This window comes from Astatotilapia calliptera, chromosome 2 (genome assembly GCF_964374335.1).
Source record: "Astatotilapia calliptera chromosome 2, fAstCal68.1, whole genome shotgun sequence".
Classification (NCBI taxonomy): Eukaryota; Metazoa; Chordata; class Actinopteri; order Cichliformes; family Cichlidae; genus Astatotilapia; species Astatotilapia calliptera.
Genome location: NC_137423.1, coordinates 27,503,393 through 27,515,572, shown reverse-complemented (window position 1 = coordinate 27,515,572; position 12,180 = coordinate 27,503,393). Strand labels below are relative to the sequence as shown.

Genomic DNA, 12,180 nt, shown 5'->3' with positions numbered 1-12,180 from the left:
GCAAATGAAGCGTAGCTCTAATAAATGCAGCTGTTGGAAATAAGATAATTGCATCTCCGTTGCTGTTGCAGCAAAGATTATTTGATGCATGCTCTCTGTGCAAGCGTGAGAGCGCTCGGGTTTGTGTGTGTCAGTCAGGAGATCGAAGTGATGGTCATGATTGTTAGTTTTGGCTCCGTGTTTCTGGGGGGTGGAAGCATCTTCTGTATTTATCAGCAGTTACTCATACATCAGCATCTTTTTAACTGTACTGAGTGGGAGCACTGCGTACATAATGAGTGTGTATGGGAATGTGTATGTGTGTGTTTGAGCTCGTGCACAGGGTTGCTTGTATGCAGAGCCTCATTAAATACGCAATTGTTTCATAAGACTGACCCTTCAAGAGCGGTGGGTGGACCAAACGCAGATTTGCTCAAATGAGCAAATGAATCTGTAATGTGGAAGCTTATAGTTTACCATGTGTGTGTGTGTGTGTGTGTGTGTGCGTGTGTGTGTGTGTGTGTGTGTGCGTGTGTTTGTGCACGCTTTGTGTGTATAAGCATGTTCAAACATACCATACATTTCTAGTTTCAGTGATCAAATAATTTAACATTACACGCCTCACACAGCCTTCCTCTGCGCTCTGTACTGGGCTTGTTATAACAGCCTCAGGCTGGTCGACATTTTTTTTTTGTTAATGTCATCACATTAACTCAGCACTGCTATGCGCTTATATACCATAAGGAGACTGCTGTACATGGAAGCAGGATATATCCATATGTTAGTGAGGATGCCATCGCTCTGTCTCATTAGCAGCAGTGCTGAGGCCCTGAGCTGCTTCTTGTGCTCCATTGGGACAGCTGATGAGGCCTGACTATATGACCTTTAACAACCTAATCAACTTTTAACACCTCGCCTACTGCCTGCCTTATTGCCATTCTTCTCTCTACCATTCACCGGGCGCTGCCCCATCCCATATTTCTTCTTTTTTGATAAGCAGTAACCTTGTTTTGACTGATCAGCGGTCCATGTATGAATGAAACAGCATTGTAAACACATGCTGCTGCAGTCTCTGGAGGCACGTAGGGATTTATTGTAATAGGCTATCTCCCTCCTCACTCTTGACCTTCCCTCTACTTATTTTTCTCCTTTCCTTATCTCTTACTGTCTTCTTCACCCCAGTGTTGGAGAGCTTGGGATGTATAGAAAATAAAAGAGAAATATCAAACCATGCAAAATTAATGTACCATGTGGTAGGTAGTTAACTGTGTCGCGTAATTAAACTACAAAGGAGAGGTAATTACAATCTGTTACAGTTACTCAGAAAAAAGAAATTACAGCTATGAGTGAAAATGATGATTACACATGCATATATAAATATTTTTCTCAGTGCATTTTTTGTTAATGCTTTTGAACAAAGCGGGTCGGCGCCATCAAGGGCAGGATAGCTTATAAGGAGATGGCTTTACGTCTAGACACGCTCCATTTATCTGGCAGCATGCTCTTAGAGTTTGAGTTTTGTTTTTGAAAGCAAGCAGCCTGCCATGCCTGTAACCAGTCGACCACACGGCAGGTGGTCATGTCATCAGACGAGAACACCTTTCAGTGCTGAAAAGTCAACAGTATTTTCTTTCAGGAATAAGGAAAATGCCAGGGGTGTCAAACATAAGCCCCGGGGACCAGAATGGGCCTCACACAGACTCCAATCCGGTCCACTGGAAGGCTTTGGAAAATGCAGACAAGGTTATAAAGGATGGACTTTAAACTGTAAGTTTTGCAGCTTTCCTCCTGATAAAACCCTCACCCATGGTATTTCATATTAAGTAATAGATAAACAATGAAATGACAGTAGAAGTCTTGTTTTATTTTTTTTTACAATGGGTGCAAAAATGTTTTTTTTTTTATTTTATTTTATTTTATTTTTTTATTGGAAGTGACATCAGAAACAGCAGCATGTGACATCACGTGATGGCGGAGCTTCAGTTCATCCTTTGTCATCCTTTTTTTTTTTTTTTTTTTTTAATAGGACAGGGGGAAAGAATGAAAGAAAGAGGGGGAGAGGAAGAAAGAAAACCAAAGGGGAGAAGAGACGGTGAGAAGGGGGGGAAGAGAGAAAAAAACCCAAAAAAAACCAAAAAAAAAAAACTCCTGGGTCACCTGTATGGAGAGAAAGAAAAACAAAAAAAACAGGGGAGACAGCAAACAACAAAGAGCAACATAATAATAATAAAAAAAAGCACCATCACAATAAACTAGCTAGTCATAGATATCAATAGTTACTAAATAATAAACGATATTGTGCAGCACGCAAGATAGACAGCGCACAGTGTGCTTTGAGGCAGCAGCCAAGAAAGCTGTAGTCCGCATCTGTGAATACCCGTGTGTACACCTGTGTGCATACCTGTGTGGATCAGCATGCTTGCATTCCAAAGGTTTCTCCATGTAATGATCTGCTAGAGAGTGTGGGGAGCCACAGCCCTGTCCTCTATGGTATCAAGCAGGTATGGAGGAGATCAAAACTCCAGACATCCAGAGGCCCCCAGAACACAAGAGACCAAGGAAGACCCACAGAGGGGCAGCCGCGCCACTGTCCCAGTAAGAGCTGAGGAGAGTCCCAGATGAGAGCTCATTCAGCAGCCGCGGAGCAGAAGCCAGGGGGAGTTGCAGTGACGTGCCCGTGAGCTCCGCCGGCAGCCAGCTGTGCCTGAGTGACCGAGCCCCAGGTCGAGAGGCCGGGGGCACCCCACCTCCAAAGTGGCCCGAGCGAGCCCCAATAAGCGGCCGCCAAGGAGTGAGCCGGTGTGTGCCCGGACGCCCACCCCCAGATACAAAGAACCACCAACGCACCGATACCTGAGGGAGTCCGCCACTGGCAGGGGAAGTGGTGGTGGGTGGAGATAGGCCTCCAAACCTTGGAGGGCCTGAGATGTCCCCAGAGAGGTGGCGTCTGACACCCAACCTGACATATAGACACAGACATACAGGCACACACAGACACAAACATCCATTCCCACCCTCATGCTCTCATATGTACTTCACACTCAACCGACGTGGAGACAGACATAAAGGGACGCTGTATACACGATCACACTCCCCAAGCGTACTCTACGAACCGGGTCTAGGTGCCCCCGCCCCTGGAGGGGGGAACTGCACCCAGACCCAGGTGGTGTTACCCTTTTCCCTGCGGTGGGGAGAGGCAGACCGCCCCGACTCCGCAGCAGCAGGGAGGCCCCACACTCCAGACCGCAGTCGGACGGCCCACTCCTCCTAGCCCCCCCACTCCAGTAGGCCGCAGAGAATGGGGGTGAGAGAAGACTCCAAACCTCCCTCCACCCACTCATTGTAGTGTTGATGCATGTGTGTTCTAAGGTGCAATTAAAACCCAGGAGGGCATGGAGCTACCTGCCAGAGAGCAGCAGGTAAGCGCATGGTCCCTCCTGCTAGCCCTCAATGTCTACATGTATTTAAAATTGAGAGGTGGGCAACGACGCCAGGGGTGAGGTGTACACCCTGATGGTAACTTGGACTCCGTGTATCGTGCCCACCCCCAAGATCCTATATGTATGTGTAATGAGGGTGTGAGTAATGTGAATGTCTAAGTTGTGGGATAAAATTGAGGCAGAGGCAGCCAGAAGGGGACAGAGGGGGGGGGGGGGGGGGGGGGGGTAGCCTCCTCTGCATCCTGGTGACATACCCCTACTCCAAGGCCCTGCATGTGTGGGTGGTTGTGGTGGAGCAGGAGGAGGGAGGCAGCAAAAATGTTTTTAAAAAAAGAGTATGTTCTGTGAATGAACAAAAAAATTCCTGCCTTATAATTACAGGACAATCTAGTCAATGTGCTACCTGAAAATCTACCGTAATATAATTTTACAGACTTTTACAGTCAAAGACTCATGCTGCCAGATTTCTTTCTTTAATGTTGCAGAATTTCTATATTATGTAGGAAAACTGAGATGTAATGTTGAAAATGGGCTTCTTTTTCTCATATTGAGATATTTTAGGGATTAAATGTTGAACGTGTAAACAGTTAAACTCCTTTACACTGACAGAAAGGATGGGTTTCACTGGTCTGCTCCACTTAAGCTGAAAGTGGGCTCCATGTGGGGCATGATGTAAACTGAGCTTGACATCCCTGCTCTGTGGGTACTGCAGAGTAAAGCGTGCTAATAGAGGTGAAATGCTTTCAGCATCAAAATGCTCAAACCTGGAAATCATCGACAGCTCGCAGAGAACTTTTTCAGCTTTGCTGCTCCGTTTAAACATTTGCAGTTTGTTAACAAGTTGTATAACTCTGTCAAGTCTTCAAGTTGTATTTTTTTACAGCGTAGCAGTTCTATGCAATCTGTCATATTTTGCATTTGAAAAGTAGCCTCAGTCCATTCCTGTTTCTGCACTTTATAGGAAAACAAACTAAATGTGTTTTTTTTTTTTATTGTTAAATGCTGCGTATCTAAGTCATTTAATAGTCCACTTATCTGCAATCTCCGCCTGTTACAAAGTGCATACGTTTCCATAATCATTTTAAATAGGAAAAATCACTTTGCTGCGTCCAGGGTAGAACACCTCCTTTAATCTGCAGCAATTTCCTGTATATTGATCATTTCCGCACATATAAATGATCCCATTGTCAGGAGCTTGTATTAAAATAACCTGCAATTATTTTAAATAAATCCTCGAGAACACGCGATGATATAAAAGAAATTATGTTTCTATCTGTTTAATATTTAAAAAAAAAAACACCCTGAAACCTGACATAGGGGATTAATGTTGCAATAACAGGCACAATTTGCTCAAGTCATTTAATGGAGTAGTTACTGCGTGTGATTATTACGGCATTTGCGAAAACAGAGCAGCAAACAACTTGAAATGAAATGCAATAGTAACAACAGTAAAACAATAAGGCCTTAATGCTTCTGTATTGTGTCCACAGCGGCTAGAAGTGAATGAACGCTTACTTAAACAATTTATCGAGCTGCGACTTTAACAAAAATTAAAGCGGTATTATGCTGCATTGAATTATATTTCGGCGGCTTTTCCAACAAGAGACCAGAGATCTTACTTAGCTATTCCTGAAGACACGGAAAGCATTTTATCCAGGGTTAGCTAAAGAAAGACTAAAAGCACAGGTTTGGAAGTCTGAGCCCTTATTACCTTAATAACTAAATAAGTAAACATTAACCGTAATCAAAGATATTTAAAACGGTGACGGTGCACGCTAAGGCCATGGAGGCTTGGATTAAATCCCATCATCAGTGTCACTCATACTATATTTCAGCAGGCTTGCAGTCATTTTAATAGGAAGATAGCATTAATGGCTTGAGCGTTTTCCTGCCATACACTCCTGGGCCTGCACCTTCATTTTGGAGTATGCAGAGGCCTGAGGGGGTAACAGTAGCTGCAATTGTCCAGATCTGTCTCTGCAGGTTGTGCTGCACTGATAAAGATCCAACTCTATAATCCTGATTCATAGTGAATCTTTACCTATCAGATGCTTCCTGGGCTCTCCAGCAGCCCGTGATTGACAGTGATTATCTCAAACGCAGGCTGTATCTCTGCCATCACCGTGGCCGTGTCAGGGGGGTTTTAGGTGAGGATGTTGGATCAAATACAGCAGCAAACAGCTGACAAGGAAGGTGCACAGTAGCAGAGGCGCGTGTAGGAAACACCATTGAATTAAGATTTGCAGATAAGGAATCTTTTTTTCCCTCCCTCTCCATGTGTCAGAGACAAAATCATTGAGATTTCTCCTCAGCAGCAGCAACAGCAGCACCGGCCTAACCTGCAGAGCACGCTCATGACACGAGTTAGCCGGTGTGAGCTTTGTGTTGAAGAGGCAGCTGAAACACAAACAGCGGGACAACACGGGAAGCATATGGTGCTAGCGATGCAGCAGTTGTTGCTGTCAAAAACATAAATGCTGCTGAACACTGTTACTGCAGGTGCAAATTAGCAACACTGCTAATGTGTTCACCGTATTCGATGTCAGTCTTGTATTTCCTGGTCTAATTGTATGAGGGTTTGCATAATGGCCTTTGTTACAGCACGGCATTAAAAGAAAGATTAATACTGTGCCGCCATATCGACCAGCTATAATTGCAAACACCGATGGCTCACTCGTTTAACATGTTGGCATTCAGCAGGCGGTCATCTGCAGCAGTCTTTGCAATGTGTTCATTTGGAGCATTTATCAGAAGACGTGGCAACACGAGTTGATGCAAATGGTTCGATGAAAAAGAGTTTTCTGAGGTTTGCTTGGCCCTCGAAAGAGGAGAGCTCTGACATATGAGCTGCGAGGAGGCCCGCTGACCATTTGACAGAACAAAGCTCGCGTTTGTGAGACAGAAATGGAAGGAAGGGTTGGAAGGGAGTACCTACTTCTTCGTCTTCCTGTTCACAATAGCAGGGCAGGTCCACGTGTGTTAAAAAGCTACTTAAATTCTCAGTGTCATTCACGGTGTGGCTCTAAGCACTAAGGTTTTCTTCCCAAATTTAGAAAACCTGAAAGACGAGTCCAAACTGCTTTTACTGTGTGGGTCTGTGAATACAGTATGTGATATTTTTAAAATTCATGATGTGTGTACAATTGTGTGTGTGTATTGGATTTGTGCTTCTCTGTAGTCCTACCACGTAGTGCTGCAAGCTCACGAGCTCGGGAGTATTACCATGAGTTGCGTGTGAGGCAGGTTACTCAGCCTGTCTGCAACCAGTGAACCTGCTCTGAAACCGTATACCTGCGCTGAAAACAGGAGTCGCCATTTCAGCGCTGTCTGTTTGGATCAGTGTTCCCTGTGGCACTATGCCCTCTTTGAGAGCTCCTCTGTTGGGGATCTATTCCTTAGCCCCTGACTCCATCCCTCTGTTGGCACAATGGCCCCTTTGTACCTACATATACTACTGCTGTGGGACCTTGCCTCGTAGTTTTTGGCAATTATACACAATCCCACTCCATCTATCCCCCTCGTTGCCGCTTCATTGACGAGAAATGCAATTGGATCGAGGAGAAATGCGGTGAAACGGAGACCCGGGAAGAGGCTTGCAGGAATTAGATTGTGGCGCTGATAAGTTCCATATAGAGCAAGTAAACATGTTCTTATCTTGTTATCCAGCTTACACATTAACACATGGCGCGTGTGGAGGAGGGTTTAAAAGGATAAATCAAATTCTAATCATTCTGTTTGGCTTTTTCCGCTCGCTGCTCTTTGTCTCTATTTCAGTTTCTCATCGTGCAAAGGACCCCAGCCCACATGCAAGAACAATGGAGGGGGGTCAGAAGTGCTAGCTATTTTCCTACACCTGCTGAATGCTACAGAAATGAGTGCACAGTGATTATGTGCCCTAATGTGTGGTGTTTAAAGAGTGGTTTCCCGCAGCAGAGTTAAATGGTGGTGCCCTCTGTGAAGTATTAATGATGTGGATGGATGAATCAGGTCGGCACAAACCTGTTGACGGCAGCCGTGGCGCTCTCTTAAAGCTGCACCCAGACATCAGGCTTAACCGCTTGGCAAATTGGACATGCTTGTTGGCTGTAGCTCCAATTTATGTGCACTCTCTATTGCAGTTAGTCCATCTTCATTATTGAAATGGCCTCTCGTCAGGTCTTGACAGAGTGGTGGAGATGGTAAAGGGTGGAGTGCGCGTGTGGTGGTGGGGGCACATACAGAAGAATCATGAATAATGTGGAAAATAAACACATTTGAAGCACTGGCGCTGGCTGGCAGAAGGGGTGTTGGGAGTGTTGTTAAATGCCTGGCTTTCATTTTCTCTCTGCTCCTCTCTCCCTCTCTCCATGTGATTGTATGTGCAGCCTCTGCCAGTGGATGTTGATGCTGATCCTCAGCCTTGGGGCTTTATCTAACACACATGCAACCGAGCATAAACACAGACACACACACACAAGCAGCTCTCAGTGCTGAACTCTAGCAGCACCTCTGTGGCTTGACCAGCATCCCAGCTGTGTGTTGTGTCACAGCCATGCTGGAGACACATTGCTCGGTGGCCACAGCCTATATTTAATAGGTTGCTGTTGTGGCTTCGCTATTCACCTCGGGATCGTTGCATTGGTGATGGCCGATAAAGCTGAGCCCAGCTCAACCGCGTCATCCCGTTTGGTGGCGATATCCGCTTCCAACTCGCGCATTGTTGCAGGCAACACGTTTATTGCCGGATGTCAAATTTCAGCTCCTCGGTGAGGCGAATTGATAGGAGATGGCCTCAAAACCATTTCGTAGCTCTGTAAATGTACACTTAAGCCCAGGCTTTGGGTATAACAGTGCTTCTCTTTGAAGAGAAGAACAGGATCTAACTGAGTCTACCTACAGGGTCCCTGTACCTGCTGCACACATGAGTAGATGTGATGGCTCATGAGGTAATTACCCACTGAGCTGGTCTGTAAGCTGAAGCAGGGGTTCCCTTCAGGTAGCGCTCTCGCTCAGGTCAGTGAACAGCTAATGACATTTAGAAGAAATAGGATGAAAGAGGTGGCAGTTGGTTGTAGTCAGCCACACACTACCTTTGTCTTATTGTCTGCCGTCTGTCTTAATCTCGCAGCCACCCTTTTCACACCACAAGGAGATCGTGTTATTAGATCCCCTCCCTGGGCTCATTTGTCATCCTGCAGCACCACTCCTCTAGAGGAGGACTGCAGGAGAGGAAAAAAGAAAACAATATAAGCAGGCAGGAGGCCACAACATCAAATGTTCATCATTTACCAGCCCAGAGTCTCTCTTATCGCCATTATTCTTTCACAATCACAGCAGATTAATATGCTTTCTTTTTGTTGCCCCTCTTACTGTGTCTATTTTTAAAAGGCCGACAAACTTCAACCTCTCTTCTCTCCTCTACCCTTTAACATGTTATTTTGTATTACGCCGTACCCGGCCCTCGCACGCGTGTACTCTCAATCATCCCCCACCCCCACTTTTCACCATCACTTGCTACAATAAAAAGTATTGTCAGTGTTCACAGTTTGCTGTCACCGCCTCAGTCACATCTCTTTAATCTCTCCTCTTTGAGCTCCTTCAGATTTTGTGCTGCTGAGGCGCACGAGAGGGAGAGAGTCAGCTAATTACAATAAACAAATATGCTCAGAGCCGCCTATGTAAGGTTGGCATAGGTTAACAACTCTGCTATAAATGTTAAATGAAGCTTAAAATAGGATCGTATGGCATACAGTTGCCATAGCGATCCAAGCTGCGATTCTTTGTGTACTTTCGTGGTTGGCAAAGTTTAAATTAATCTTAGACACGAATCTGTGATACGGAGAAGAAATGAGTGATTGTTTGATGCCCCAAGGGCCTGTTTGATGCCTCTATCGCGTTTGGAGCTTTTTCTTGAACCGCCACAACTTTGTTTGTCTGTGCTTAGCGTCGGTCTTTTGTTGTAATGAAATCTAATGCACTGCCGTTGATGCCTTTCTGCCTCAGACGCATGGCGGTCGCCCTTTTTTACCGATTGCCTTCTTACTCACGTCTCTTTCTATTTCTCTTTGTCTTTCAACAGGTGGGACAGTCAAAATGATGCGTGGGTGGTGCAGCGTTGAGCCGTATTGATGGATGTGTTAACAGACAGCAGTCTCACATTGATTGTGAAGACTTCAGAACCTGAGAATCCAAATGCAGTGGAGAGCACAGGTAACTATTCAGGTATAGCTCGTTAACACAATGTTTTTTGTGTTTTTTTTAAGTAACTCACATGAATGCTAATTTTGCTCTTTATTTCTCAGCTTTAAACATTTAGAGAAACTTGGTTGCAGAAGAGAGGTTTTTTTTTAAATTTGCCCAAGAATATTTAAGCACTCATTAAAATAAACGAAAGCTTATTAACAACAGTTTCTCTCACAACACATTTAAAACTTTGAAAAGACAATTAGTATTAGCACATAGCACAGAATTAGCGTTCCTTGAATTAGCTTTTCACCCTCAGTTTTAAGCTCTTTTACAAGATATGGGGAGCGTGAAACACATCCTGTGTGTTTTTTTTTAACGAAAAGTGGAAAAGAATTATTAATTGAAGCTTTTTAAGCTGTTGTTAATCCTCTCTGCTTATGCTTCCACAACGCAGAAATATAAATCTATCTTTTCTCATAAAAAGCTGCAAATATAAAAGTGGGTGGAGCCATTAATTCTCTCACACACATTTATTAGCATCGTGAAAACAAAAGGTCTGCATCATTGTTTTAATAATAACTGTATTGTTATTTTATTTTCTTGTTATATTTCAGTTTTGGGCTTCTGTTTTTTTTTCTCTGCAAAATCTCAGAAACCGAAACCTTGATTAGTAATTATATATTTGCAGGAAAAAAGGTTGCAAATGCTTTGAAACTGCTACGATTTCTACACTGCGCATTGTCGTCTGAACTTCATTTACTCTACATAGTTTCACTTAACTCTTTACCCCTTGAAAGCCTACGAGGAGTAACCCTTGAAGTTCCTGTCTGACCTGAGTGGTTTCTGTCATATTTCAGGCCTGCCTATATAACGCAATGACTTGTTGGTTCCTAAGAAGTTAGTGAAGGTGGTCCCTGCCTATGCAGCTACCCTTGAAAAAACGGTCTTCAAACCACATCTTTATTGATATAAACTGAAGTGTCAAAAGTCATCATTAGACGTTGTCTAATGGGGAAAGGATTAATCAGTAACACACAAAAACATGCATTTTTGGAAGTAAGGGAATTTCAATAATACAAACTCGCCCTTATGGGGGATAGTCAGATGAGAGTCAGATGTTGTGATTAAGGAACACCTGACTCCAAAGAACGTCTGCAATTTGACGTTGGAGTGCGAGATGGAATTGAGCCTGTCTCCAAATAAAGACAAACATCTGGTTAGTGCCAAATTCTGCCCTCATGAAGAAAGAACCAACTTTCACAGGACTTTAAGAGGACTTTAGGAGGAATGTTATGAAGATGGGCATAACTGTGTCCAAGTCAAGGAATTTTAGGACTTTTGTAGCTTTCCTTGCAAATATCATACCAAGGGCACCAGAAGAGAGACAGCAAAACACCTTCGGAAAGTTATACAATTTGCTAAATTCACTTGTTCCCTGTCCACTATGAAAAACGCACACAATTATTTATGAATTAGTCCAGTTCGATTTTGTTTTTTTTACTTTTTGCAACCACATATCAATTTAGAAATCCTGGTATCTCCAAAGGGTTTACAAATGTTTTCTTCTGAAAGGTATATGAGCTACTTTTGCTGCTGCCTTATTCACAAGGGGTCTCCACAGTTGCTAGCTCCACATGTTTGATTTGGCAGAATTTTTATTTTTGTTTTGCACCAGATGCCTTTTCTGATGGAACCCAAAGGGATCTGCGTCTCTTTCCTGGATCAAACTGGAGAGCTTTCAGTGCTAGGCAAATGTGTAAGCCATTACAATATGGGGTCACTTTTCTTTTAGCTGAATAAATGGTTTTTAAAACCAAATCTAACTCAAAAGAAATCAGATAGCAGTGCAATCTCTTCCTTTTTACTGGACAATAAGCCCTACTGCTGCTGTGCATATTCAGTCATTCACCCACCACCTACTTCTCCCCATAGTTTCTACCAAGCACCACTGATCCTTCGATGAGGTTTATCTCGGTGTTTCAGCTCTGGTCAGCCTCAGTTGGAACTGAGACAGATTATCCCCAGCACTTGCCTGCTCCTTGAGAGGCAGCAAGAGGAAAAGAGAGCAAGAGAGACGAGGAGAGGTGGAATGAGAGCATTAAAAAAAATACAGGAGAGAGTAAAAGCAGCTCCATTGAGCAGGAATAGGGTAGTTCTTTGAGGAGGATGGCCATGAATCATGCCGCAGTTACTCACCACTTATTACGAACATCCTGTACTGGCCGGATTGATCTCCCCCCCCCCCCCCCCCCCCCCCCCCACACACACACACACACACACACCCCACCACAACCCCCACTACCATTCACAAAATGTCATATAGTGAAGATGGAGCAAGCAGCTTCTGTGGCTGGCCTACCAGCTGGATGACTGAACGCCCCGGGTGGCTGAGCTGCAGAATGGCTAGCTCTGCATTTTACGATTGTAAAAGCCTCCATGTAATGGGGATAAGAAGCAGGAAGTTGGAAGGAAAAAAGGGTGGAAGAAGGGATGGAAAGGGGGATGGAAAAAGGAATGCTTTCTAAAAGCCATGGCAAAAGGGGAAAAGGCCATGTCAGCTGTTTTCATTTGCATTGTGTGTCATATTGTGATATCT

General features: G+C 44.2%; 1 protein-coding gene across 5 annotated transcripts in view; it reads left to right on the top strand.

Moving 5' to 3' along the window:
* Positions 1 to 12,180, top strand: part of nexmifb (neurite extension and migration factor b) — a 53,906-nt gene that overhangs the window by 31,094 nt on the left and 10,632 nt on the right. For 3 of the 5 annotated variants that reach the window (XR_013911749.1, XM_080307239.1, XM_080307246.1), the window contains exon 2: positions 9,478 to 9,620. Coding sequence is in view for 4 of the 5 variants with exons in the window: in XM_080307239.1 (XP_080163365.1) it covers positions 9,527 to 9,620 (94 nt within the window). In the remaining variant the exon portion in view is untranslated. The remainder of the gene's footprint in view (positions 1 to 9,477; positions 9,621 to 12,180) is intronic. The other 2 variants (XM_080307241.1, XM_080307250.1) reach the window with 1 other exon arrangement.